General features: G+C 38.2%; 1 protein-coding gene across 1 annotated transcript in view; it reads left to right on the top strand.

Moving 5' to 3' along the window:
• The window catches only part of LOC138745618 (fibrillin-1-like), a 341,681-nt gene that overhangs the window by 155,940 nt on the left and 158,987 nt on the right, over positions 1–26,754 (top strand). The window contains exons 15-21 of the mRNA XM_069902837.1: positions 3,097–3,219; positions 4,120–4,272; positions 11,394–11,447; positions 12,037–12,162; positions 16,915–17,040; positions 21,315–21,434; positions 25,285–25,422. Coding sequence (XP_069758938.1) covers positions 3,097–3,219; positions 4,120–4,272; positions 11,394–11,447; positions 12,037–12,162; positions 16,915–17,040; positions 21,315–21,434; positions 25,285–25,422 — 840 coding nt within the window. The remainder of the gene's footprint in view (positions 1–3,096; positions 3,220–4,119; positions 4,273–11,393; positions 11,448–12,036; positions 12,163–16,914; positions 17,041–21,314; positions 21,435–25,284; positions 25,423–26,754) is intronic.

Here is a 26,754-nt window from a genome sequence, read left to right as displayed (position 1 = left end):
GACCATTACATTTTCATTATATACTCTTCAGAGGTTGAAGAGACCAGTCAGATGAGCCTTGAAACCAAGATCCTGTTCATCTTTTCAGATTCTCGCAATAGTACTTTTTATATGAATAAGCTAATTATTGGCATTGTAGTGTTATTGAAAGGGAAACACATAAAATAAAACCTCAGAACTTTCAGAATTACTTATTTCAAATTAAGTATTTTTGAAGCGTAATCACTCTTGCAATATAGTACATATTTAGTATAATATGACATTTAAAAGAGCAACATGAAATTAATCTATTGTAGTAAGATGGTGGGGGGGGGGTGTTGTTGGTGTTGTGCCTCAGAATGATTGCTACCTATTTACAGGAGGCTCATGAATGAAATGATCCACTTGCATCACTTTTGAACTCACTGGCATCAGACAGGGAACCTATAATGAATTAACGACCGAAACGCAGTCCTTTACCCTTGTTTTCGAGCAAGCAATTGACAGAGTCCTGTCACCACATCCCGAAGCCCGCCAGCTTTAAAAAGTGGTACCTCAAAATGAAGTTTCCAGGCTATTGTTTATAACGTCATCAACAATTCTTCAATCAAATTGGGCAGATAGGACCCGACAAAACCATGTTGGCTGTCTGATTAGACTCTCCCTTTCCAAGTGATCATGAATCCTCTCCCTCAGAACTTTTAACAGTATATTTCCTACAATGCTGTTAGGCTTACAGATGTAAAATTACCAGGTTTTTTTCACACTACCTTTCTTTAAAAGGGAGACCAGGTTCACTGTCCTCCAGTCATTTTGACCTCGCGTGTCCAGCAAATAAATCTCACCAGTACATCAGCAATCTCTTTCCTTGCCAATAAAGACCTGGGAATTATCCATTTCAAGACATTCAAAGCATCAAGTAGCCTCTCACTGAATTCTCTTACCAAAATCTGTTTCTGTTGAGAATAATGATAAAAGGTACCCATTTTGGACCTCCCCTATAACTTCTGGCTCCACCTGGAGTATTGTGTGCAGTTTTGGTCGCCTTACCTGAGGAAGGATGTTCTTGTAATGGAGGGAGTGCAGAGGCGATTCACCAGGCTGATACCTGGAATGGCAGGAATAACATGAGGAAAGATTGCGCAATTTGGGATTGTACTCGCTGGAGTTTAGAAGATTGAGAGAGGATCTCATAGAGACCTATAAAATTCTGGCAGGACTGGATGTTTCCAATGGTGGGGGAGTCCAGAACCCGGGGCCATGGTTCGAGGAGAATAGGCAAACCATTTAGGACCAAGATGAGGAGGAATTTCTTTTCCCAGAGGATGGTGAATCTGTGGAATTCATTGCCACAGAGAGCAGTAGAGGCAGGTTTATTGAATCTATTTAAGAGGGAATTAGATCTATTTCTTCAGTATAAGGGAATTAGGAGTTACGGAGAAAAGGCAGGGACGGGGTACTGAACTTTAAGATCAACCATGATCTCATTGAATGGTGGAGCAGGCACGAAGGGCCAAATGACCTACTCCTGCTCCTATCTTCTATGTTTCTGTGTTATTCTTTGGCCCTAAACAGACTCAAAGCCAGTACTTTAATAAACTGAAATGACAGGCATATCTTCACATGCTGCTGGCCCGGATCGAAGGCAAGTATGGAGGGAGGGACTCTGGTCTTCATTGGGGAACCTCACAGGGAGGAGTTACAGGGTCGGAAGTGGTAAAGTCATGCAGGCAACGTCATTTTCCACCACATTCACCCCCTTTTTAAGATAGCGTCTGGCAAGGTGAAGTGCGACAGAGTCCATTGTTATTGTTCATGTAGCTTTTACCGTTCACAGATCCAGCTGGACCATTGGCTTTATCTTCTCCTGAAGCCACTGATCATCTCCTTTGTCTTATTGGCATTGAAAGAGAGGTTGCTATCTTCACACCATGCCACTAGACTATCAATCTCATTCCTTTACTTCTTCTTGTTGTTATTTGATACCAATCCCACTACTAAAGTGTTGTCGGTGAATTGGAAGGTGCAGTTAGAATAATATTTGGCTATGCAGTCACGGGTGTAAAGGAAGTATAGTTGAGGACTGAGTACCCATCCTTGGAAAACAAGTATTGAGTCTGATTGTGGAGATGATGCTATTAACCATCTTCACCGATTGCAGTCTGTCAAACGTGAAATCAACGATCTAGTTGCAGAGAGGACGTGATGAGGTCCAGATCCTGAACTTTGGGAATGAGTTTGCTAGGGTTCACGGTATTGAAGTCCATGAACAATTGGTATCCTTGGCATTCAAGTGTTCCAGGACAAAGTGGAGAACCAGGGGAATGGTGCCTGCTGTGGATTTGTTTTGTCAGTAGGCAAGTGAAGTGGATCAGTGCTGGCCTGTAGACTTGAATTGATGTGAGTCAATTCACCATTAGATCGTAGATATCTTGGCCCATTGTTATACTTTTCTTCCACACTGGTATGATGGTGACCTTCACAAATAATAAATACTTTTCTTTCACTTTTCCTGTTATTTCTACTTTATCCTTAAAGGTGATAAAGTCTATCTAAAATTACAATTAAATTGTTTAGTCTTGCAGTAAGGTGTATTCAAGTGGATTTTGATCACTCGTCAAAATTGAGAATAAATAGTATGAAAGAAAATCAATATCAGCAGATGTTATTTAAGGAAAAAAATGCTAACAATCTTTGTAATCTGGAAGAACGCTGAGGGCAATACAAGGCTGGCAGGCAAATGTGCTGTAGTAGTGATAAGCTACAATAAGATCCAGCATTCAAGTTGCCAGTAAATCATCTGGAAGGTTTGCTAATAGCCTGAACTTACAGGAAATATGCTTTCATGTGTTAGAAGTACTGGAGTTAGTGATCTTTTAATAGAACTGGCAAAAGATTGGAGAGAACAAGAAAGGTAGGGGGCATTAAATCTTGAAAGGAATGAAGGAGGATGCTAATAGCAGAAGTAAGATGTGTAACTGGGAGGAGAATCATTGAAAATAAAATATTGCAGATGGTAGAAGTCTGAAATCACAGAATAGGGTGAAAATGCTTCGTAAACAAATTTGTTGAACTGTAGACTGAGGCTTTAATGACTGGACCTTTATTATTCAACAGACATTGATGAGTGCCAAACATCAGGAATTTGCATGAATGGACGGTGTGTCAACACGGACGGTTCCTACAGATGTGAATGTCCTCCTGGCCTGGCCATAGGAATTGATGGGCGAGTCTGCGTTGGTATGGCAATTGATTGAAATCCATGTCATGAGGACACTTTTAAAAAGAGCATCATATACCTAAAAAATTGCAGAATCTGCCATGTCTCTATTCTGTTTTACACAAATCCGCTACAGCATTCTGAAATGTTCATGTCCTCCATGTTAAGTTAACTTTAATTTGCAGTCCATGTGGTTGCATTTTACATTTTTTTAAGAATGCATTTTATGGAAGTAGAAATAATTTTCCAATTTAAAGCAGTTTCACTTGCTCAATGTGGTACCAAATGCAATACACGGCTGAGGTGTTTTTCATCTCAGAGCATCTGCCTCCTACAGATAGGTGAGATAGCATGAATTTCTACATGGGCATGTCATGAATAAAATTCTGCTCAAAATATCAGTACCAGGGTTTATTATCATGTAGGCTGTTTCTGATTTTGGATTCAGATTCACACTGATGAACAGGTGAGAAGATCTGACAATGACATTTAGATCCTCCTTGTTCTATGAGACAATGCCTCCTTTTCAAGCAGTTCTCCCAAGTGTAATGAAGGTCGGCTGTCACAGTATTTCCTATGAATGTATTGACAAGTCTTGAAACCCCTTCAGGCTATTGCGTGTTGTTGAATTCTTAAATGTCTTTAGGAATCCAAAATCACTACTGATGTGTATCTTGGGTCCTCTGAGATAATCTTCATTGCTTCCATGGGGACGTATTTCTCAACCACCAACCAATTTCAATCGAGACCTCTGATCCGCAAAATTCCTGAAGTAGAATTATTGTCTTAATCTTTCATTTAACTGTTTATCCAGAATGATTTGTTTTGACTTAATAGCCTCTTTTCAAAATTATACTTGTTTTCTGTCCTGTCTTGCCTGAATGAATGATTTATTTTTGCTTTTTACTGTTTATTTACAGATACTCACATGAGAAGTACTTGCTATGGTGGTTACAAAAAAGGCCAATGTGATCGACCTTTACCAGGGGCCTTCACTAAATCTCAGTGCTGCTGTGCTAATACTGAGTATGCCTTTGGAGAGCCTTGCCAGCCTTGTCCAGCTACAAATTCCGGTGCGTACTTTCCTAGATGAATCTAATGAGGGAAATATTACAACGTTATTGCATAATAGTACTCTGCAAGGCAGAAAAAAGGGTACTCACCCTATATTTCGGCATATAAGTCGACCAGCAGATGTCGACCCCCCCCTTTTTCGGCCTCATTTTAATGGTTTTACTATATATCAGGCGTATAATTTTCAAGCTGCCCAGGCCTCCCAGCAACAACCCAAAATTTGTCACAAAACCCCAATTGCCAAGTAACAAAGTAAAAAAAAACCTTAGCTTCTGGCTGAGTAAACAGTGCTGGGTCCAAGTAACAAAGTAAAAAAAACCTTAGCTTCTGGCTGAGTAAACAGTGCTGGGTCCAAGCGTTCAGCCTACCGAGCAGGAGCAGCAACCTCGTTCTCCGAGTAGAAGTGGCGATGTTGTTCTCCCAGTGTGAGTGGGAACCTTGGCCTACTGAGGGTCTCCAGATAGTAGAGGTGACCTTGGGCTCTACAATTATAGAATGTCTGAGAGGGTTATGGCAGTGGGGAGGTGTTGGGGAACAATGGCACCGGCAGTAGGAGGTGCTTCTGGGTCGACTTATACACCGAATCAGTGTCCAGCAGTTTTTTGAGCTGAATTTAAGGTCTCAAGTCAACTTTTATATATTGTTCATACCATGTTCGCACGGTATAGTGAGATAACATTTCTCCAGGACCATGGAGCATATTTACAAAGATGTAAGTTAGGAAAGCAGTTAACACATTAAGATATTAGGACGTATATTCTGAAAGTCCATGGCACAAAAGTATATCTAGTGTATAAGTCGAGCCCCATTTTTTGAGAGAATTGTACGCTGAAGTATAGTAAACAGGAAAATCTGCTGGGTTATAGTGTGAGTCTGAGTGATTACATGATCATAGAGCTTGAGAGCAGCAGGGAAGTAGTGAGAGAAAAAACTTTCGAAGAGAATGAGAAAAAAGTATTTTTAATTTTTATGAGAAAAGGCAAGAATTATTTATTGATTTTTATTTATTCCTCATTTTTATTTGTTTTGACACACTGCAAAAATAATTTTCTGTTTGGCCAATATGTTATCAAATTTAACCATGAAAATTTAAAAAAAATAATTAAAGCAATTATAGCACTGCCCAGGAGACAGCATAATCCATACATAAATCTTTGGCTAAGCTAAAAAAAAAATTGTGTTACTTCTCTTCGGAGAACAAAATTAATAGAAGGGATAGAATTCTAATGTGGGGAGGGGTTTTATTTAATTCCTTTTATTATTAAATAATACAAAAAAAGTTCGTGAAATTCACTTTTGCCTGCCATAAGGCAAAAAATAGTCACCGTTTATCATCCCACTCTCATATTCAGCAAATCTTTCATTCAAGTTGATCTGAAGTCAGAAGTTTTTTTATACAGTGGGAACCAAAGCTATATGTGCAATGATACAAATTTAGCAAAAAGTCCTCCATTTTGTATTTCAATATTTGTAGAAGGGATAGCACAGTTAACACAGCAGTTAACATTATTACTGCACCAGGGACTCAGGTTCCAATCCGACTGTCTGTAAGGAGTTTGTACGTTCTCCCCATGTCTGCGTGGGTTTTCTCCCACCCTTCAAAAATGTACAGGGGTTTTAGGTTAATTGGGGTATTTCCACAAGATAGAAGAGCCTGTTACTGTGCTGTATGTCTATATTTTTAAAATAAATAAACCAACAGCAGAGCTTGGCTCAATTTATTTATAGCCGGCTCTCATGTCATACAACTTATAGTGAATAGAAACTCTATCCTATTTAAATGTGTACCTTTCCAGAAATTGGATCTCACCAAAATGCAGTTGAACCTCACTGACAACTACAGTCCTTGCTCATTTTACAACTTTATTTGTCTTCCTGGTTTTTTTTTTGTAATTCTCAGAATTGAGTTAACCCTCCATCAACATATTCCCCATCCTCCAATCAGGGTTATATAGAAATAGTTGTTTTAATTTCAATGACACGTAGTCTCAGTGCAGATCTTTATGGAATACAATTACCCAGCTACTTCCACTGTTGGTGGATACCCTTTATTTTCAATCTCTGACTTCTGTTTTGAAGTTGGCCATCATTTCAAACTTCTGCTTGACTGCACATTCTCTGAAATGGATTACCCTGCTTGGAAGTCCATTCTGAAACGCTAGTTAATTTACATCAAATGCTTTGTCATTGTATACAGATAATTCATTATTATACTTTGAATTTCTACATTTTCAATTAATTTTTCTTTCATAATTTTTCCTATCAGCTGGATACCCAGTTCAAAGATTTATTTGAATGGATGAAGATTATTTTGTTGTATATAAATTCCTAGATGTAGTCCAGAGAAAATGATTTCCCCTAAACTATTTCTATGGATCTAGCCTCCAAGGTTGAGGGTCTGGATAGAGGCTTTAATAAATTAATGCTGAAACACTTTCCCGCAGAAGTTTCTGACATTTACAAAGAATTTAATCTCCTTTTGTGTGATGAGAAGAAAGAAAAGTCCAGAGATAAGATAATGAGTCTGAAACTTCACATAAAATTTTGAAATTAAATGTAAAATCTCTGAAAGGACAGATAAATTTTAAAAAAATGCACAATGCAGGAACTGAGGTGAGCAACAATCAAACCAACACATACCTCCTTCAAGGACATTTTTACTAGGAGAGGGCAGTGTTCATTTATTAGATAATTCTGACAAGGGAATTTCCAGGTTGATCCCTGGGATGAAGGGGTTGACTTATGATGAAAGATTAAATCGTCTAGGATTGTATTCGCTCGAGTTCAGAAGAATGAGAGGAGATCTTATAGGATTATGAAGGGTATGGATAGGATAGATGTAGGAAGGTTTTTTGAGCTGGCCGGGGAAACTAAAATGAGAGGACACAGTCTCAAGATTCGTGGGAGTAGATTTAGGACAGAGATGAGGAAAAATAGTTTTTCCCAGAAAGTAGTGAATGTTTGGAATTCTTTAACCAGGGAAGTGGTTGAGGCTGCCTCATTAAACATATTTAAAATTCGGTTAGATAAATTTTTACATGATAGAGGAATTAGGGGATATGGGGAGAAGGCAGGTAGGTGGAGTGAGGTCATAAATTAGATCAGCCATGATCGTATTGAATGGCAGAGCAGGCTCGATGGACCATTTTTGGCCTCCTCCTGTTCCTACTTCCTATGTTCCTATGTAAATTCTTGTGTCTTGATGAAAGGTTCCAGCTGGAAATGTTGACTGTTCTTTTTTTCTCCCACTAATGTTGTGTGACCTGTTGATCCTCCAGCAGATTGTGTTGGGTTCCTCAAGTTCCCTCTGTGAATTATTATGGAAAGACCCCGTTTTTGGAATGTTTTTGTATGGGAATTGAGGCTATGAGTGCAATAAGACCCGAAATTGATGTAAACACTCAGTGGGAAGGCAGCCCTTGGAGAAAGAGGAGTAAAATCAACATTTTGGTTTCATGACCTGAATGCTGGGTGAAATTAGAGACCACATTTTAAGGTTCAAAAGAAGAGAGTCAAGAACAAAATTAAAGATTTATAATAGTGTGGCAGGTTGGAAAGATTTTTAAAATTTAGACAGAAACGGGCCCTTTCGGCCCACAAGTCCGTGTTGCCCAATTACATCAGATTGACCTGCAGCCCCCGGTACGTTTTGCACAAAGTTTTGAACCGAGGATAATCTGGAGTAGGTGTAACTGTAGAATAATTCTCTATAATTGCCAAAGCAACAAGAAGCGAATGCCAGAAGTTTGAAATGAAAATGCTATTGGAGTAAAATAAGGAATCTTAATGTGATGTCTATAAGCCTTCACTGTGCTTATTTGGAAACTGAGTTGCTGTTTTTCAAACTATCATTCAACTTTATTGAAAGACTTGATGGAGTGTTCAAAGGAAAAGACAGCATGGAGACTGAGCTTAGAGCCTTCCTGAATCTTCGCAGAGTATCTGAAACATCGTCATGAGTGGGATTAGTAGTGTATTAAATTGGAAGAATTATAAGTAACCCTGTTTATCGTCCTACATGGTGGTATTATGAAGCCTGGTTGCCTCACTATTTCTTGTAGAACAACGTACAAAACCAAATGGCAAAATATTCAAGCTTATTTGTATTACAGAAACCAGATTTTTAAAGAAACATATTTAACATTTCATTTTGTTTTCCTTCAAGATTTTTCCATGTAACTTGCCACTTTTACCAAAACGAAATGTTTGGCTGTTTTCAGGAATAAAATGGCATCATTCAATGAATGCAGTAAATTTTATTTTAAACAAGCATACTGATCAATGGACTTATTTGTAGATTTTACTTTGAATGTACTTTCAGGCTGCAACATTAGGTTGTTTTAATGACCGCAGAATCTATTTTAAATTACTGTGTTTCTGCTCAGTGGATATACAACACAGATTCATTTGTTTAGAATTGAAAATTAGGATATAGTAATTATTACAGGACTCGTGACACTTTATAAAAAGGAGATAGTTTTGGTTCAAAATAGGGACGAAAATGTCAATTGATGTGGTTATAAAGAAATTACCTGTGATGAGTATGGGAATTAAAACTAGGTGGGAAATGTACTGAGCAGTTACTTTCTCTCAACCACAGAAGTCCTCACTCCTTCAGAGTTTAAAAAGGGCTGTTTCTCTGATCCCCTCTGAAGTCTTATAATATTTTGATTCTACAGTTGTGGAGAATTGCATATGATCAGCATATAACTTCTGTTAAAGCCTTCAAACAATAATTTCCATGAAAAAGTCCTAATTCTTGTTTAACCTCTAATCTGCTAAATCAAAAAGGCCTCCTAGTTGTAAAGCAGTTTGTTTTTCATCTTTCCTACAGTGTGTTCTAAAGCTGCGTGGAATATTTCAAAGTCCAAGTAAAACTTGCAAAACTAATCTAGTATCGTTACATTGAACTGTCTGCAGCTTAAATAAATCAAAGATTTCATTTATTTGTTTTTGGTCACATACTTTAATTGGTCAGTAAATACGCAGATCAAAATCCTGTGTTCTACTTCATATATCGTCTTTTTTTGGTTACCCAGTTTTATTTTATAGCTGGCCATGGAAAATTCATTTCACATGCCGGTTGGTATTGATATTATTTCACATACACCTTCCTCAATGTGGAAAAAGTCCGTTGAGTCAGTATAGCTTCACAGAGCATCCTATTGTATCCTTTATTTTCCTGTAATCCATTCTCTCATACCTGTCCATCAATTTTACTGTCATTCTCCTTCCCACCCACTCTAATTTACAGTGTGTTTTTTTCACTTAACCACAGTGTCAACAGAACCCTGTGTTTTACTTCAAAGTACCTTCAGCTTTTATAGCAGAAGGTGTTGGTAAGAAGTTCAGACATAGTATACTCCAAGGGCTGATGTGATGGTCCAGAAGAAGGCAAAGGGAATTGAGGTTGTTGTGATTAGGAATAGCTTAATCAGTAACCTAAAAGAACAATGAAACACATCTACAGCTTGGGCGGCTGTTCTGAGTTTAATGCCACAGGGATTGCAACTAATATCACAGCAACACTCAAACTGCCATCCTGCAGTATTAATGTTTATTCACTTAACAGTGCCATGAAACATAGCGCCCTAAACCTTACCCATTCAGCTTTTAAAGGGATACATTTTATGAGCAGACTTCATTGAGGAATCGTGTCAACGGAGGCTAAGCTTCACCTTGCTGTGAGCTTGTATACAGGCTCTCACACATTTCAAATGAGCTCTCTGTTAGCCATTCATTTTTGCTTTCATTTTCCTGGATTTAATGTCATTTCAAGCCACTATTGCTGATCTAGACCCTTATGTTGCAGTTTGTTTTCCACTACTAGGTCAGATGGGTCCAAATGCAAGAAAATAAAATCTTGCCTATTTTACCCTTCAGTACAGAGTGACAGACAGAACAGGCACAGGGATTTGATGGCAATGTAGGCTTCCTCCAAACTGCAGCCATTCACAGTCCTCAATCATGTAGTTTTACTCACCGAAACCTCCCAGCCACTTGCCGAGAGTTCCTGGTGCAGCCCTGAAGGGTTTTTGTGTCCTCCAATCACAGGGCACATGCCTCCCATGGGTAACATTCTCCATCAACCTATCCAGATCTCTAAATTTTCAAGAAAAATTAATACCTGTCCAAATGTTAATTGCAGCTAAATGATTAATCTGGCAACTATTAACGGGAAATTAGATATTAAAAGTTTTCCCCATGAGGGTGGAAGAGCCAACTACAATTTCCCAATTGATCAAAACTTGTAAATCTAAGGTGCACATTATTACTCAGAGATCCCATTAACATTGTTTTAAAACAGATCATCAAATAAAACTATTCTTACGTAAATAAATGGAGGAAAAAGAATTTCTAAAGTGAAGTACATTAGGTAGAGAAATAGAAGTTGTATTTAAACAGGTCCTGGAATAAAATAAATCAGGATATTGGTGGAGGGCCTATAACATTGATTAATCCTCTTTTGGTCTTTTCAAGAGATAATCCATTTTTAAATATATGGTACCATAAAGGGTTTGTTAATGTGGAAGACTCACTGCTGCTTGGGCTCGTCCACTCCCCGGCATCCCCTCAGCATCTCTCCCTCTGGCACTTTCTAGATGCTGGCTCACCTTTTTCTCCTTCCTCCTGGGCTGTGGAGCGCAGAACCCAGGTCCCTTCGCCCTCTGGCCCTGGAGGTTCAGCATGCTTTGACTCTCCTTGCCCCCGCTGGGCCTCCACGCTCTTCTGACTGCATTCTCTCCTCACTCTCTCCCCGCTCACCTGCCCGAGCTGAGTTCCCTCCAAGCCCACCGCCCAAGTCACGTTCTCTCTCCCCATTCGCCCGCCTGAGCCGCGTTTTCTCTCCACTCTTTCCCCATTCACCCAAGGCACATTCTCTCCCCGCTCACCACCCAAGCCACGTTCTCTCCTCGCTCTCTCCCCGTTCGCTGCCTAAATCGCGTTCTCTCCCCGCTCGCTGCCCGAGTTGCCTTCTCTCTTTGCTCTCTCTAGAACACCTGAAAATATATTGTACATGCAGTAAAAAAAATGTTTTGTTCTCGGAATCACGGGTTAAGGGATAAGGACCTGTATTTGAGAAGGGAGCATTGAAAGACTTTTTCTTACTTTCCCACAGCTGAATATCAAGGACTTTGTAGCAGTGGGCCTGGTATTACAAGTGGCGGGAGAGGTAACAATAAAGTTACTCATACCAAAGAAATTGTGTTTGAGTATTCTTTTGCATAGTGTTGTTGCTTTAGTAAGCTGTCCCTGGAATGTAAGTTAGATTAACAATTCATTGTTACTGCTGCCCATATCATATGGGTTAAATGTACCTTGTTATAAAAGTTAACTTCTGTTACAACGACAAATGTAAATTAATCTACAAAATTAAATGATCCTGCCTTTGCCCTCGATAAGTTTAGAACACAAGATTACACTGCTGAAGGACATTAGGACCTATTGCAACCGAATTTAAGATGGTATTGACAAACTATTTTAACTTTGTACTTATGTGTCCAATCATCACTGGCATTTGTTATATATTCCAACCTGAAAGCTATGCATTAAGACTGATTTGAATAAAATATGGTAGCAAATTTAAAATCTTTGCAAGCTTTTCAGTTTAACCGTTCATGAAATTTTCGAAGTAAGTGGTCCCCACATTTCATGTCTTTAAATTTTTTGAAAACCAGTCTCATGTTATTGTGTAACTTTAATCTTGAGATCCTGAGGAATTAAATAAAGCACCGTCTTGACAAGTTTTTATGTATTCGCAGACATCAATGAATGTGCATTGGATCCCGATATTTGTCAAAATGGAGTGTGCGAGAACACCTACGGAAGTTACCGATGTATTTGCAATTCTGGTTATGAAGTTGATATAAGTGGGAAAAAGTGTGTTGGTATGTATGTAAAATGCAATTATCTATCCCAATTGCAGTCAGTTTATGTGCTTTTTGATTATTACATGGACTCACGGTTGTCTGAGCAATGGAAGTGCATGATGACGCCACCTCAATCCACTTTGTTAGGAACTGGTTGCCTTCAACTCACTTTGTGAGACTAAGAATGGAATCAAACCTGTTGGCTTCTCTTTCCGGACAACGAATTAATTTGTGGAAATTGCCTCACCATATCTGATGGTTCTGCCATGCCAGCTGTGATATACACCAATGTGTATATATACAGATGGTAGTGTAGGATGGCTGTGATTGGCTGGGAGTGTAGCCACACCTACAGGCAGGTCTTAAAGGATTGCTCCTAGCCAGACCAGGCCATTCTGGACTGGTCGACCTACTTGTGATATGCTCCAGTCTTTTTAGTTAATAAAAGCCTTGGTATGGATCAACAAATCTTTGGTTCTTTCGACGCTCATCACACCAGCCATGTTTCTAAGATCAGGTTGAGCAAACTGAATGCTTCTGCTTCCTGTTGGCTGTTTAGGGCTGGGCTCTAGAAATCCACGAGGTGCACTAGCTGGCTGCAACGTTGATATATCAGCACATTTTGGACTTCCATGCTGATGTACTACCGTGAAATAGCGAAATGTACAGGGAGTCAGATGCAGGTACATCTGATCTCTTGCTCCACCTCAAACTCAGTTGTGTCTGTAACTGAAGTCAAAGGGTCAGATGTAACATAAGCGGCCCCTCATATGGCTGCCACAGGTGGTATATCTGGCAGGATGACATTAATTTGAATAGGTTAAATGACTTTTAAAAATGTGTTTAACCTCATAAAACTAGGTTTTGTACTTTTCTTTATTCTTGCTTCAATTAACAGCTTAATACATTTTGTAATATTCTTCTACAAAATACTCTCCAATTTCAAATTATTTTCACTTTCTTTCCACCAGTAGTGATCAAGAGACATCCAAAAACAGAGAAACAAGCCATTGACAACTAGTATGTCAAAGGCTCTCAGGGCAATACTGAATACGTAGCACTGCTCACCAATCATGTCTTTTTGTACTTTCAAGATGATCCCAAGACAGGGCCTCAAAGTAATTGAGAATGGTAGATCCCTACAGTATTGAAAAAGGTTGTTCAGCCCATCTAATCTATGCCAAATTATTTTTCTGCCTAGTCCCATTGACCTGCACCTGACTGTTGCCCTCCATACCCCTCCCATCCATGTACCTCCAGACCTCTCTTAACTATCTCCTCAAGGAACTGAATGATCTATCCCTACTCCCTTTCTCTAGTGAAGATCATGTTCATGTATTGTCACGTGTAGCAAGAGGCAGGATTGGAGGTTGTTTTGCAAACAGATCAGTTGGACAGTACCAGCAAGACACAGTGCAAAGTGTAGGAATACAGAGAGAGATCAGTTGTTAAAGCCTGCATCATCAAAAGTCATCTATGGCTGAGTGTAGGGCCGGAGAGAGAGCTCCGCTGCAGACCTGTTCCAGTAGCACGTGAACTGGAGTGGGTCAAGGGTGACTGGTAAGCTGCTGTTAATATGAACCATAAAAGAAACCTCAAACCACTTCAAATTAGTGGATGTCAGAGCCCCAGCCAGTTGGCAGTTAGGGCGTTTATTGCATTCTTCTCAGTTTGATCTTGAAAAATTAATTTGTTCCTGGGAACAACAGTCACCTTTCAATCCTGGATAGCAACTTTTTTGTTTTGTCACAACAGTTTGCTTTTGGCTGACAGTCTGATGGAATACAAGAGCATAATAAACTCAGAAGTAAATCACAAAAATCTGTAGACAACGTTTGGGGCCTTTCAAGTGAAGCAACATTTCATTTGTACATCCAGAGGACTTATTTACTGCATCCGGTGCTCCCTTTCAGGCCTTCTCTACATTGGAGAGACCAGTCGCAGATTGGAGGTCACTTCTCTCAGGACCTCCTCTCCACAGCGACCTCACAGGAGCCAACCATTTCAATTCTGGGTCACACTCCTGCGTTCACGTCCGTCCGTGGCCTTGTGCACTGTCCCACCCAGACCGCCCACAGATTGGAAGAACAATAGCCACAAGGCATGAATGTTGACTTCACTGCTTTCCACTAAACCTGCTCGCCTTTTCTTTCCCCTTTCCTGTCCTACCAGTTCTTCCACCCACCCAGTCCTCCCTCCTCCCCCTCATTGCTGCTGTCCCTTCCCTCCTTTCTCCACCTATCATCTCCTGCCTTCCCCCCCCCCTTTTGTTCAGAAGCCTGCCAGCATTTTCTCTTACTTTGATGAAGGGCTCAAGCCCGCAATGTTGGTTCTGTATCTTTCCCTTTGCTACATAAAGGACACTGCTGAACTTCTCCAGCCTTTTCTGTTTTTATAATAAACTCAGAATAGGAGTAGACCACTAGGCCTTTCAAACCTGCCTGGCTATTCAATATAATAATTGCTGATCTGCCCAGGCCTCGTTTTCTCCATTCTACAAATTCACCACAATTTCTGATCTTTCAAAAAATTTCCTACCTTAGTACCTCCCACTTGAGGTGGTCAACCTGAAAACATAATGCTGGAGAAACACAGCTGGTCAAACAATGTACTTTAAAAAGATAAAAGTACATAACCAATGTTTCAGGCTTAAGCCCTTCATCAGGGTAGGTAGACCAGCTGAGTTTCTCCAAAGTTATGTTTGTACTTCAACTGCAGTGGCTGCAGACATTCGTATTTTACTCCTTTAACATTTGAAGTGCTCTGACTGCATCTCCACCAAGCAGAAGCCCGTTCCATCAGCAATTACCATTTGGAAGTTTTGCACCAACTGGCATAGAAGTGCTACCATTTCCCGAGTGAACCCATTATGTTCCTGACTCCACATGAACAACTGCGAGGTTGAGAAAAGGACTCCTGCATGTTCTTTGCTTTAACTTGAAATCTGTCAGACAAGCCACACTATGCATCGAGGTTTACATTATACATCTTACTTCTTTATGCCTCCTTGCCATTGATCTCATTTGTACTGTTCAGTACAGTGCTGGCACCCAAGCTTTTCTTCTGACCTCTAACAAACTAGGTCATTTCTGTGTCTGTTAAGCATGGCATTCTAATTCAATCTATTCTGCATGCACACTGTCATTGCCTGAGATGATGTTTGGTAATGTCAGATACAAATAGAAAGTGTCCTTTTGATCTTTAATCATTATCCTTCTCTACTGCTTCAACCTCCTGTGGACACAGTTGTTGAGCAGATAGTTTGCATGCCTCAGGAAAGTTTGTAGCTATTAAGGCATAATGTGGCATGCTGTGTGATTAGATCTATTTGTTTAAGTGGCAGGCTCACTTCTCATTCTTCCAAGTCCACTGGTTGCAGGCAATTCTTATACTGTGCACAGAATTTAACATGTTTAAAGTTCACAAGGCTTTGGTGCTCGAAAGGTAAATGGTTACCGCTCAGGAAGGTTCTTGTAGGTTGTGTAGAGAGGGATGTGTTCTTCCAGGGCATCTACAACTGTTCTCCAGATGATAACCTCTTTCTTTCAGGTCATCACAGAGTTCCTTTTTCTGTTCCACTTATTCCAAGTGAAACATTAGACAGCCAGTCTTCTAGCTATTTCCACTCTGGAACTTCTATTTCAGTTCCAGCAAGCTTCTGGTGCTTGTCACAGCTTTCTCTCTCTCACACACACTGACCCTCAGTCAGAGACTGCTTTCTCCCTCTGCTTGCAAAAACCACCTGACCTTCTCCATCAAACAATAGGAGTCCGTCTTCTGGTTCATCTGTTGTTTTTAGGTAAACGAGAACCCATCAGTGACCTCTCTGAGCACTCTTGTCAAAAGCTATCATGTCTCTGCTGTTGTTTTAAAGACAATAGTCTATTCATTTCACAACATCAGTCAAATTAACACCTACTTGTGAAGTTTCCATAGTCAATCTTCCAAAGTTTCTGTAAAGTCACTCTGGATATGAATTCTCCAGTATTTCAAATAAGATCTGTTTTAAAGTGTTTGTATGTAACCTATTCTAACTTTTCCCAACTTATCTCCCAAAAATATTTATATATATTCTGTCACAGTATAAAAGGAGGATTCAGGGCTTAAACAATAAAACAGATTCAGGGCTTAAACTGTAGAGTACACTGCACAAATGTGCTGAAGAAACTCAGTAGGTGAAGCTGAGAAGTAAAGGGTAATGGATGTTTCAGGCCTCGGCCTTTCGACAGATATAGGCAAAAACAGGAGGTCACCTGAATAAGATTCAGGGCTTCTCTTTGGTTGTTACTGCTACTCGGAGCTCTAATGACTTCTTCTCCAGCCTCGATATGCTCTGGGCCCAGAAGAGCTCCCCTTTTGTTTGCAGGATACTAGTTTCCTTAGAAGACAAAGAAAAAGCATTGAAAGTTCTGAGACCAACACCTGCTAGTTTCTCCTGTCACCTTGGAATGTCTCCTGATCCTACCTACCACATAGTATCTCAATTCTCTGCCTTATCCACAAGGATCAGAAAAATACACACTTTTCCTGATTTCTGCCTCTACCATTACAACCAGAACACCAAGGCATGGCACTCTGACATACTGCTTTCCAAAATTCAATAATGAACCACACTGCATCATTGTTTGGAAGCATAGTCCTTTTGAACTACTGTGGTCTGGGTGAACCACACGTCACTGAATCTTGCAAATAATCTTTTGTCATGTTTTTAATAATAAAATGAAAACAGAATTGATGCATATTAAATCGTTGTTTCATTTTGTTTTGCAGATATTGATGAGTGTTTCATTAATAGATTGTTGTGTGACAATGGTCTTTGCAGAAACACACCTGGGAGTTATACTTGTTCCTGTCCAAAGGGATACGTGTTTAAACCTGAATCTGAAACATGTGAAGGTAAAGTGTTAGAATCTTAGCAAGATTCCTATCTCAGTTTTTCTATACCATTTTTAGAGGTCCATCAGGTTTGCATTGAAACAACAGAATAATTATTCTGTCCTGTGGTTTCACTTTTATCCACTTTTGTGGTTTAACCTTTAATTGTTTCCATTTTAAATGCCATCACATTAAGGACCAGATGGACTTGTATATTTTATCCAGCTTTTTCTTGCTTATTGCATTTAATTTATTTTTTTTCTTGAATATGATTGTTTTAAACTGTCTGTTTCTGTTACTTTAGTTGGAATACAAAAATAATACTGAAAATGAGATACCTTCATGATCATATTTCAAGAAATCTTTTGCAGTTAAAATCTTAAATGTTTCACTCACAAATCTATCTATAAAATTGAGATTTCGATATTATAAATTTATATATTTAAAATAAGGCATTTTAAGTCGCAGCCTCAGCACAAGGTGATCGTGTTTTTATTGTGCGTTTTCCTGTGAATCTTAAATCTAAAATGATGTTGGAGTGGGGCAACTTTTGGCAAGACCAGGATAGAACTCAGAACTGAGCTTTTCACTGTCTTTCAGTACGTGTGACAATAAACAATAAGACTAAATAATGCAACATTTCTGTATTTCCCCATCAGAGCAAATAGTTTCTAGCTCTTAAATGCCTATAATTTTTAAGGTTTTAATGAGATTCTTTCTCAATTGTCTAATCGCCCGAGCAAAAAAAAAAAAATCAGTTGTTGGGAACTTGCCACAATTTTTCTCTTCAAGAGAAGTCTGGCCTATACCACTTCCAAACTCCTCGTGGAGGTTTATTGTCTACAATTAAATGCTGCACTCTGGATGCTCAAACACTGAAAAATCACGAATGCTGATTTGGATTCTAAACCTTTTAATATGAAGGCAAATACTCTGCTAGTGTTGTGTATGTGTACATTTGGCCTTTAATGCTCATTAAAAAAGTGAAAACCAAAATAACTGCAGATGCTGGATATCCAAAACAAAACAAAAATAGCTGGAAATATAAAACAGTACTGGCCCCATGGCCATCAATGTTGTGCTTACCTATGTAAACTGCTCCACAACAATCTCATCTTCTCTACCTCACACCCATAATCCTCTATTTTTCTTACATCCATATGCCTATCTAAGAGTCTCTTAGATGTTGCTATTATACCAGCCCCCACCATCACCCCTGGCAATGCATTTTAAAAAAAACCATCTTTCCTCCACTCACCTAAAACAGATGTCCTCTAGTATTTGCTATTGTTGCCCCTGAAGAAAGGTGCTGGCTCTCTGAAGTCATCTCTCGTTCTTCATCTCTCTGCAGGGAAAAGCTCTTGCTTCCTATGACATGTTCCCCGATCCAGACAGCATTCTGGTAAATCTCTGCACCCTCGCTGAAACATCTTTACACCTTTCTGTAATGAGGCGACAAGAACTCAAATCAATAAGCTTAAGTATGATCTGAGTTAAACAAAGTCAGGTCACACCTGCGAAAGAAAATCAGAGTCGACATTTCAAGTTATAGAGAGTTCTAGAACCTGTCAAAGGGTCTTTGATCTGAAACATTGAATTTGTTTGTTTCTCACGGGATACAGCCCAACCTGCTGAGTATTTCCAGCTTTTTCTGCTTTTGTTTTAGTATTTATTGCTCTGTGCATGTAAGCATTCAAATACACTCCTCTGCTCCTTTACACCTTCTTGTCCATCACCAGTAGGAAGCTTCAAAATCAAAATTAATTTCTTCAGAATTTTAACATTGAGCTCCTTAAATTCCAATGATGCTTGCCTTGCCCATTTATTCCCTTTGCAACTTCCTAATCCAATTTGCAAAACATTTTAACAGGAGCTTGACTAAAGGCTCTCTTCGCTCAAAGTTCTTCATTTATTTTTTTTTCTTCGAAACTTTATTTATTAATTTTAGCATATGAAGAAAGTAAGTAATTCACGTACAGAAAAAATACAAAATAAAGTAATACAAGTAACATAGTTAATACAATACCAATCTCGGCATCTCCCCCTAACAACTAAAAACTAAGACTAAAAAAATATTTTTAATCCCTAAATCCCCACCCCCATGATAAAGAGTGAAGAATTAATACTATTAGTATAATTTTTAAAAATATATATATATATCTTAAAAAAAGATCGATATATATAAAAAAACAAAAAAAATTAAATATTAATTATTAATCTAAAAAAATTTATTATATAAGAATATATATAAAAAAACAAAAAGAACTTAAACAAAAAAAAACAACTAATAATAAAAAAAACTAAAAAAAGAAAACATATAGAAAAAATATATAATAAAAAAAAGTTTTTTTTAAAAGAAAAAAAAATGATTAATTCAAACTTATTTAAATTGTATATAATCAATAAATGGGGTCGACTTTAACTCGTAAAAAGACATCTTATCTTGTATAGAAAAAGATATTCTTTCCATAACCAAACAAAACTTCATCTCTGAATACCACCTATCTAAAGACAATACATTTCTATTCTTCCAAGTAATCGCTATACATTTCTTGGCCACTGCCAGCGCTAAGTAAATAAAAGAGATCTGGTAATTATCTAATTCTAAATCAATCAACGGTGGCATATTCCCTAATAAAAATATATCAGGGTCTAATACAATATGAAGATTATATAGATTATTAAATACAGATTGAATACCTTTCCAAAATTGTTGTAACCGATCACACAACCAAACAGCATGTAAAAAAGTACCAGAAACCTGATCACAACGAAAACAAAAATCTGACTTACTAAAACCAAATGTTTTTAATTTTTTGGGTGTTAAATATAATTGATGTTTAAAACTATAATTAATCATCGCCAATCTAGCATTAATCAATTTTCGAACACTATTACGGCAGATTTCAGACCAATCTTCTTCAGTTATTGTTAAACTTAAATCTTTTTCCCATTTCATTTTATCTTTATCCCAATCTATTTTACTTTCACTTTCCAACAAAATACGATACAAACCTGATATATAACCCTTTTTTGGAAATGAGAGCACATATTTCTCAAAATCAGTTTCAGACAGTAAATTCATTTGACGACCGCATACCTGTTTTACGAAAGATCTTAACTGATAATACACAAATATAGAATAACCACTTATATGAAATCTCTTTTGCAATTCTACAAAAGAACAAAAATGACCTTCTAAAAAACAGTCAGATAAATTATGTATTCCTTTCTCCTCCCATTGTTTCAAAATAGTATTAGATACCGTGAAAGGAACAAGTTGATTATTATATAATGGTAATCTTCCCGACCACTTATTTTTCAATCCCATTTTATGTAATTTACTTGTCCATAAACTCATTAAATGTTTCAATATTGGTACATCATAAGTTCGTAACAAGTTCTTCATTTATTTGATGAAAAATTATATCTTCGTATAAATGTATAGAAGGCCATCTGTGGTTCTCTATCAATACTTTTACATTTTTATCCTAACACTTCCTGTATTTTTAACTAGTTACCAATTTATTCTTTTTGGCAATTATCTTTGATGTGAAACTATCTCGGTATCTTCAGGAAGTCCATACAGATACAATCATTAGGTACTCCCCAGCCACGGTGACTTCCTAAAAATAAGATTACTTGTATTCAGTAACAAAAACTTAAACAATATTAATTTTTAAAAGATCTGAGAAGATGATTTGTTAATATCACACAAGAACACAATATAAAATACTTCAAAGAAAGTTAGAAATTTGAATTAGACATGATAAATATAACTATCAGTGGAGAATCTTTATATTTTTTGAAAATGAAATAAACACTTTGCAGCACTTTTGCTGCCCCATGAATGTTTAAACAATATGATTGTTTAAATCAGCCATTCTCAAATTGTTTTGGCTTAGGTTTCTGCTCAAAGTTTATGGGCCCCCTTCCCTGTGAAGCAGTCAAGTTTAGATGGCTTCTTCCATACTTCTCTTTTATCAACTACATCATAAACAAAAAATATTTTATGATTTCAGCCTCTGCCACCCCTGAAATGTGCTGTGGCTCCGGGGTGGGGTTGTATGCCCCTATTGAGAATGGCTGTGGCCCCATGTGTCTTGCTGTCTTGGATGGCCTTGTGCAGAGAGGAGACCATTTTAGAAATCACTTAATGCGATGAAAATAATAATTCTTTTGAATTCAACAGATTAAAACCATTTTCAAGGTATTTGAAAACATGATTTCACTTACATTAACGAAGAACTTCCTACTGATTATGATTTACCATATGTATTTTCCTTCCTCACCAGATGTTAATGAATGCGAGACCAATCCCTGCATCAATGGAGATTGTAAAAATGTGGCTGGCAGTTATTCTTGTCAATGTTTCCAAGGAAGTACTCTCGATGCATCTAGAACTCGGTGTATTGGTATGTCCGTTTAGGTCTTTACTTTCTTTGAAAATCAGTGTTCTATTTTGAATGTCACTTCAGGATCTAAAATACTGGTAAATAACGAATTTGGAATGAGGAGGGTTATTTTGCCTAAAATGCTTTTGATGCGGAATCAACTTATTCCATTCTCAATGGATTGTCAGTTTTTAAAGATTTGGTCTCAGAAAGGATTTAGAAATCTAGAAGATTGTGATGAAGGAAGGAACTTAAATGTTATTTGAACAATTTGGCAATTTATTTAGAGCAGGTTATAGGAATTATATTTCCATAAAACCCAATGCTATTTTTAATAGGTAATATTGAAGGGATAAGACTAAAATTGAAATTATGTATATATCAAAAAGAATTTGTTAAGATTGCCTTGGCAGTAGCAAGAAAATGTAAAGCAGTAGCATGGAAATTGGACGCCCACCTGGGCATGAAGCGATACAACTCTGTGTTCCATTTGAAAAGATTACTTATAAGCTGATAAATAAATATGTTGTATTTTGGAAAAATTGGCACCCATATTTACAAATTGAGGGAATTAATCTATAGATATATGGTTATATGGTTATAAATGTTTTCCCTAAGCTTAGAACCTCGTTAACTTCCTTGGAAGTATTAAAAGATATACATGATTAGAATCGTGTGGTTAAGAGTGTCCTTCGGCAAGATTTCTATTCTCATTCTCTACTTTTCTTTATCTTGCTTTTTCTTATGTTCATTCTTGGGGTTTTGTTTGGGTGGAAGGGGTTGGAGTTTTATACCATCCTGTATAATGGATTTAATACTAATATTTGATTGACTACTGTATTTTACATCTGGCTATGATCACATTTATGGAGAAAAATTTAAATAAAATGTTAAAAAAAAAAGGATCCGTTAGTCCTGGATCCACTCTTAAGCATCTGTAAAATCAATATAGAAAGACATTTTAAAAAGGTTTAATGAACACTACTAACTTATGGCTATCAGCTTCAAGAAATAAAATTTCACATGTAATTCCTTTTGAAATGATATTAATCTGCAATGAAAGGTCAATATAAACTGACAAATAAATAACTTGTCACAATCTGAAATTCATTTTGTCACTGCATGAATGAATATTCTGTTAATAAATCTATATTTACCAACATTGATAAGAATGACCATCTGTGGAACCAAAGTCCTCACATTCAGGGCACCCTCATTTGTTTGTGTTGTAGATTTAGAACAGGTACATACTGGACATTTAAGTATGTCATTCAAGTAGCTGCTAAGTTCTGTCCTATCTGTAATCTCATACTATGCATATTCCCGTACCAATAGCTAGGAATCGAACCTGTATAATAGTGCAAGGAACTACACCATGCATGCTTACCTAAAAAAAAACTGGCAAGTAGTCCAGCTCATCAACCCATGCACAGAGCGAAGAGTTACTGAGAGAAATCAGAACAAAGCAATGCCAACGTTATTTCACTAGCATGAGGTGTGTTCAGGAGTCTGAATCTGGTGATGAGGGATCTTACACTCATGAATCTTCCCAACGAGATGAAGGGGAGAAGTGTGTGGCTAGGATGGGGTGAGGCTCCTTTTGCAAGGCATCAGGGAATGTTGATGGAGTCACTTGAGGAGAGGTGTGTTTGCATGATGGTCTAAGCTACATTCACACCTCTCTAGTTTTTTGTGTCCTTGAATAGAACAATTCCCGAAACATGCAGTGATGCATCCTGACAGGGTACTTTCTGCAGAGCTTGTACCTGTGTAACTCCTCGGGTAATGAAGCAGTCTGAACACATGTTATAAAAGATTATCTGTAACAAGAGAAGGTCTAACCATTCCCTTGATGTAACAGCACTGGTGGTGTTACCATTTATCAGAAATGTAACAGATTTGCCACATAAATATTGTGGCTGCAGGGGTGGACTGGAATCTGGTTATACTCCAGCATTTGACTGACCTCACAAAGTTTTTCACCATTTACTGGAATATCCTCCATTTGGGCAAGGGTAGTTCCAAAATGTTTAAAAAGCCAGAAATAATAGATCAAAGGAAACTGTTTGACAAACATTTCTAGCATTGTTAAATATTTTCTCCAGTCACCCCCGATATACCACAGCCACTGTGTATTATGTACAAGGAACCAAACAGGAACAGTTATCATCTTAAAGCTAATACACAAGGAGATTCAGTACAGAAACCAATCCTGCAACACACCAAGTCTATGCGGCCTTTAATTCTTTCTTAACCCATTGTATTCTCCCACGTTCTTATCAACGTTTCCCCCTACCCCAAAACTACCATTCATCAATATACTACTAGCCCACACATTTTTTGGGTATGTGAGAGGAAAATGAAGCAACCTGAGGAAATCCCCACAGATAATACTGGAAATCAGGGCCCTGGAGAGTGTTGTCAGACTGAGAGAAATTAGAAGGTATGTGTGCCTCGTTCCCAGAAAGAGTCTTCAGGTGGACAAGGTGGTGAAGGAGGTATTTAGCACACTTGCCTTCAAAGTTGAAACCTCACAATTCAACTGTACAAGGCATTGGAGAGACCACACCTGGAGTGTAGTAGGTAGTTCTGGTTGCCCAGCCCTAAATTGGAAGGGGTATAAAGGAGGTTCACTAGGATATTACTGGGTCTAGAGGGCTTAAGTTGTAAGAAGAGTTTATTTTATTCAGGTCTTTATTCTCTGGGGCATAAGAGGTTGAGGAGTGATCTTTTAGTGGTTTTAAAATTATGAGGAGGCATGAGGAAAGTGAATGCTCAAAGCCTTGTTCCCAGGAGAGATTATTCTTGAACTAGGGGGCACAGGTTTAGGATGAGAGGGAAGAGATTTAAGAAGGACTCAGAAGGTTGTCTGCCTGGTCTGCATCATGAATGAGATGCCAGAGGATGGTCTGTATCAGGATTGAACTGCTAGAGGATGGTCTGTATCAGGATTGAACTGCTAGAGGATGGTCTGTATCAGGATTGAACTACTAGAGGAAACTATAGAGGTGGGCAAAATTACAATGCTCAGAAGATGTTTGGACGGATTTATGCAGAGGATGGTCTTCGAAGGACTAAATGCAGACAAATGTGACTAGTCCAGAATACCAATGTAGTTGCATGGACAAGTTGGGCAGAGAGCCTGTTCCATGCTGCATGGCTGCAGAGAGCAGCAACTCCAGCTGCTCCAATGCTGCCCTAGACACACCAAAAAAAACTAATAATAAATAAAATGACAATTAAAATGTTTATTAAAAAGTAAAATAAAATAAATGAAAATTTTGTGGCCCATGCAGTCTTTTGTCTCAATTCAAATGACTGGAGTGTGTATGAGTGTGCACCATTGTGCGGTCAGATGATAATAAACTTGAACTTGATGCTGCTCCTATGGCAGATCTAATCTGATGCAAGTTGCTCAAATAGATGTGAATTGCCACAATTCAAACTGTACCACTGGGTATTCTAGTACTGAAGTTTATTTTTTAAAAAGCTGTCAGAAACGGAAAATTTTGTCCCCACAAAGTCCATAGTTTTTTTTAGTTGTTCCTATATTATTGTAAGATAGTGGAGGTCCCTCTGGTGCTGGGAGCTAGCACTGCAACACAGCTATTTGGCTGATTTTTGTTGTATTTTCTGCACACCCTGAATGAAAAAGAGCCATGTTCTATGATTTCCACGATATTTTAAATCTGGGAAGGTAACAATATGAAAACACTTTTAAGGATGGATTTCATTAATTTTTAGTTTTCTCCATTGATGGACATTTTAAGGTTTATAAACTCTTCACATTTCTGCCTGTGATTTTATTCCCGTTATCAAAAATAATTCTTTTGATTCATTATCTTCATTTGGAAATGTACTTTTCCTACAGAGACAGTGAAGGGGACCTGTTGGTTGCAACACATCAGAGGAAAGTGTGAAATAAACATTAATGGTGCCACACTAAAGTCACAGTGCTGTTCAACATTGGGTGCTGCTTGGGGAAGCCCTTGTGAGCTCTGCAAAATAGGTAATCACGTCTCTGTTCTTCTGTTAGAACAGTTTACATTTTAGTAGTGTTTTTCATGTCTACTTCACTGTGCTATTGGTACGGCTACTGGAACCTTGACATTTTTAGGGGTTCAGCACCTGTATGCTATTGCACTTGACAAATATTAGAAGGGTAATCACGTCGCTGTTCTTCTGTTAGAACAGTTTACATTTTAATAGTGTTTTTCATGTCTACTTCACTGTGCTATTGGTATGGCTACTGGAACCTTGACATTTTTAGGGGTTCAGCACCTGTATGCTATTGCACTTGACAAATATTAGAAGGGAAAGGATAGGGTCACTGAAGTACTATAGAAAAGAAATGGGTCATATGTTTTGTCACTGGGAGTAGCTTGTGAATTTAATTAAACCTCAATAAATGATAAGTCACCAAAATGGTTGTGCTTTCGAATTATATTTTCTGCCAATCTATTTCACAAAGCTATGGAACTTGTTAAATCTTTCACTGTTTTTGCAGAAGAATATGCATCATTAATATTTCTTGGCAATGTGTCAAGATTTTGATGAGAGCTTACCAGTTTAAATCTTAAAAATGTTTCATGATCTGCTAATCCAAGAGTTTGGTTTCACTCTCCATTCTTTTCAAATTGCCTGTCTTTCCCCACATGCTGCATGGATCTGCATCCTTCTTCCTGGAGCTAGATTTGAATAAACTTTGACAAATTTGTGTCTTTTTTTTTAACATTTGATGGAGTACAACTTTCTTAATTGATTGTGCAAGGTACATGTGATAGAACTTGGTTTTGTGGTTTTAAGCAAGGTATCGAACCAGACAGATGTTACAGCTTGCTCATTGAAATGTAGCATTTTAATTTTGATTTAAGGAATAAATATTTATTTCAGTATATTGTACATCTTTTATGCCACTTCTCTTATAGCATCAACTTCTCAGGCCTTCCAAATGAAGCAACACTTCATTTGTGTATCTGCAGGAGTGATCCACTGCATCTGGTGCTCCCTTTGTTGCCTTCATTACATCGGAGAGACTGGGCACAGACTGGGAGAATGCTTCGCTGAGCATCTCCACTCTGTCCACATCAGAGTCCGGGATCTCCCAGTGGCCAACCACTTCAATTCTGTGTCCCACTCCCCTACTCACGTGTCTGTCCATGGCCTCGTGTACCACCCACCAAGACTACCTGTAAATTGGAGGAACAACACTTGATTTTCCATCTGGACACTCTCCAACCAGATGGCATTAACATCGACTTCTCTGCTTTTGGCTAACCTTTTCTCCTTTCTCCCTCCCTTCCCTTCCCCCTTCACCAAGCCATTCCTCCTCTCCCTGCTT

The sequence above is a fragment of the Narcine bancroftii genome, chromosome 11 (genome assembly GCF_036971445.1).
Source record: "Narcine bancroftii isolate sNarBan1 chromosome 11, sNarBan1.hap1, whole genome shotgun sequence".
Classification (NCBI taxonomy): domain Eukaryota; kingdom Metazoa; phylum Chordata; class Chondrichthyes; order Torpediniformes; family Narcinidae; genus Narcine; species Narcine bancroftii.
Note: the sequence above shows the minus strand (reverse complement) of the source record. Positions and strands in the feature narration are given on the sequence as shown.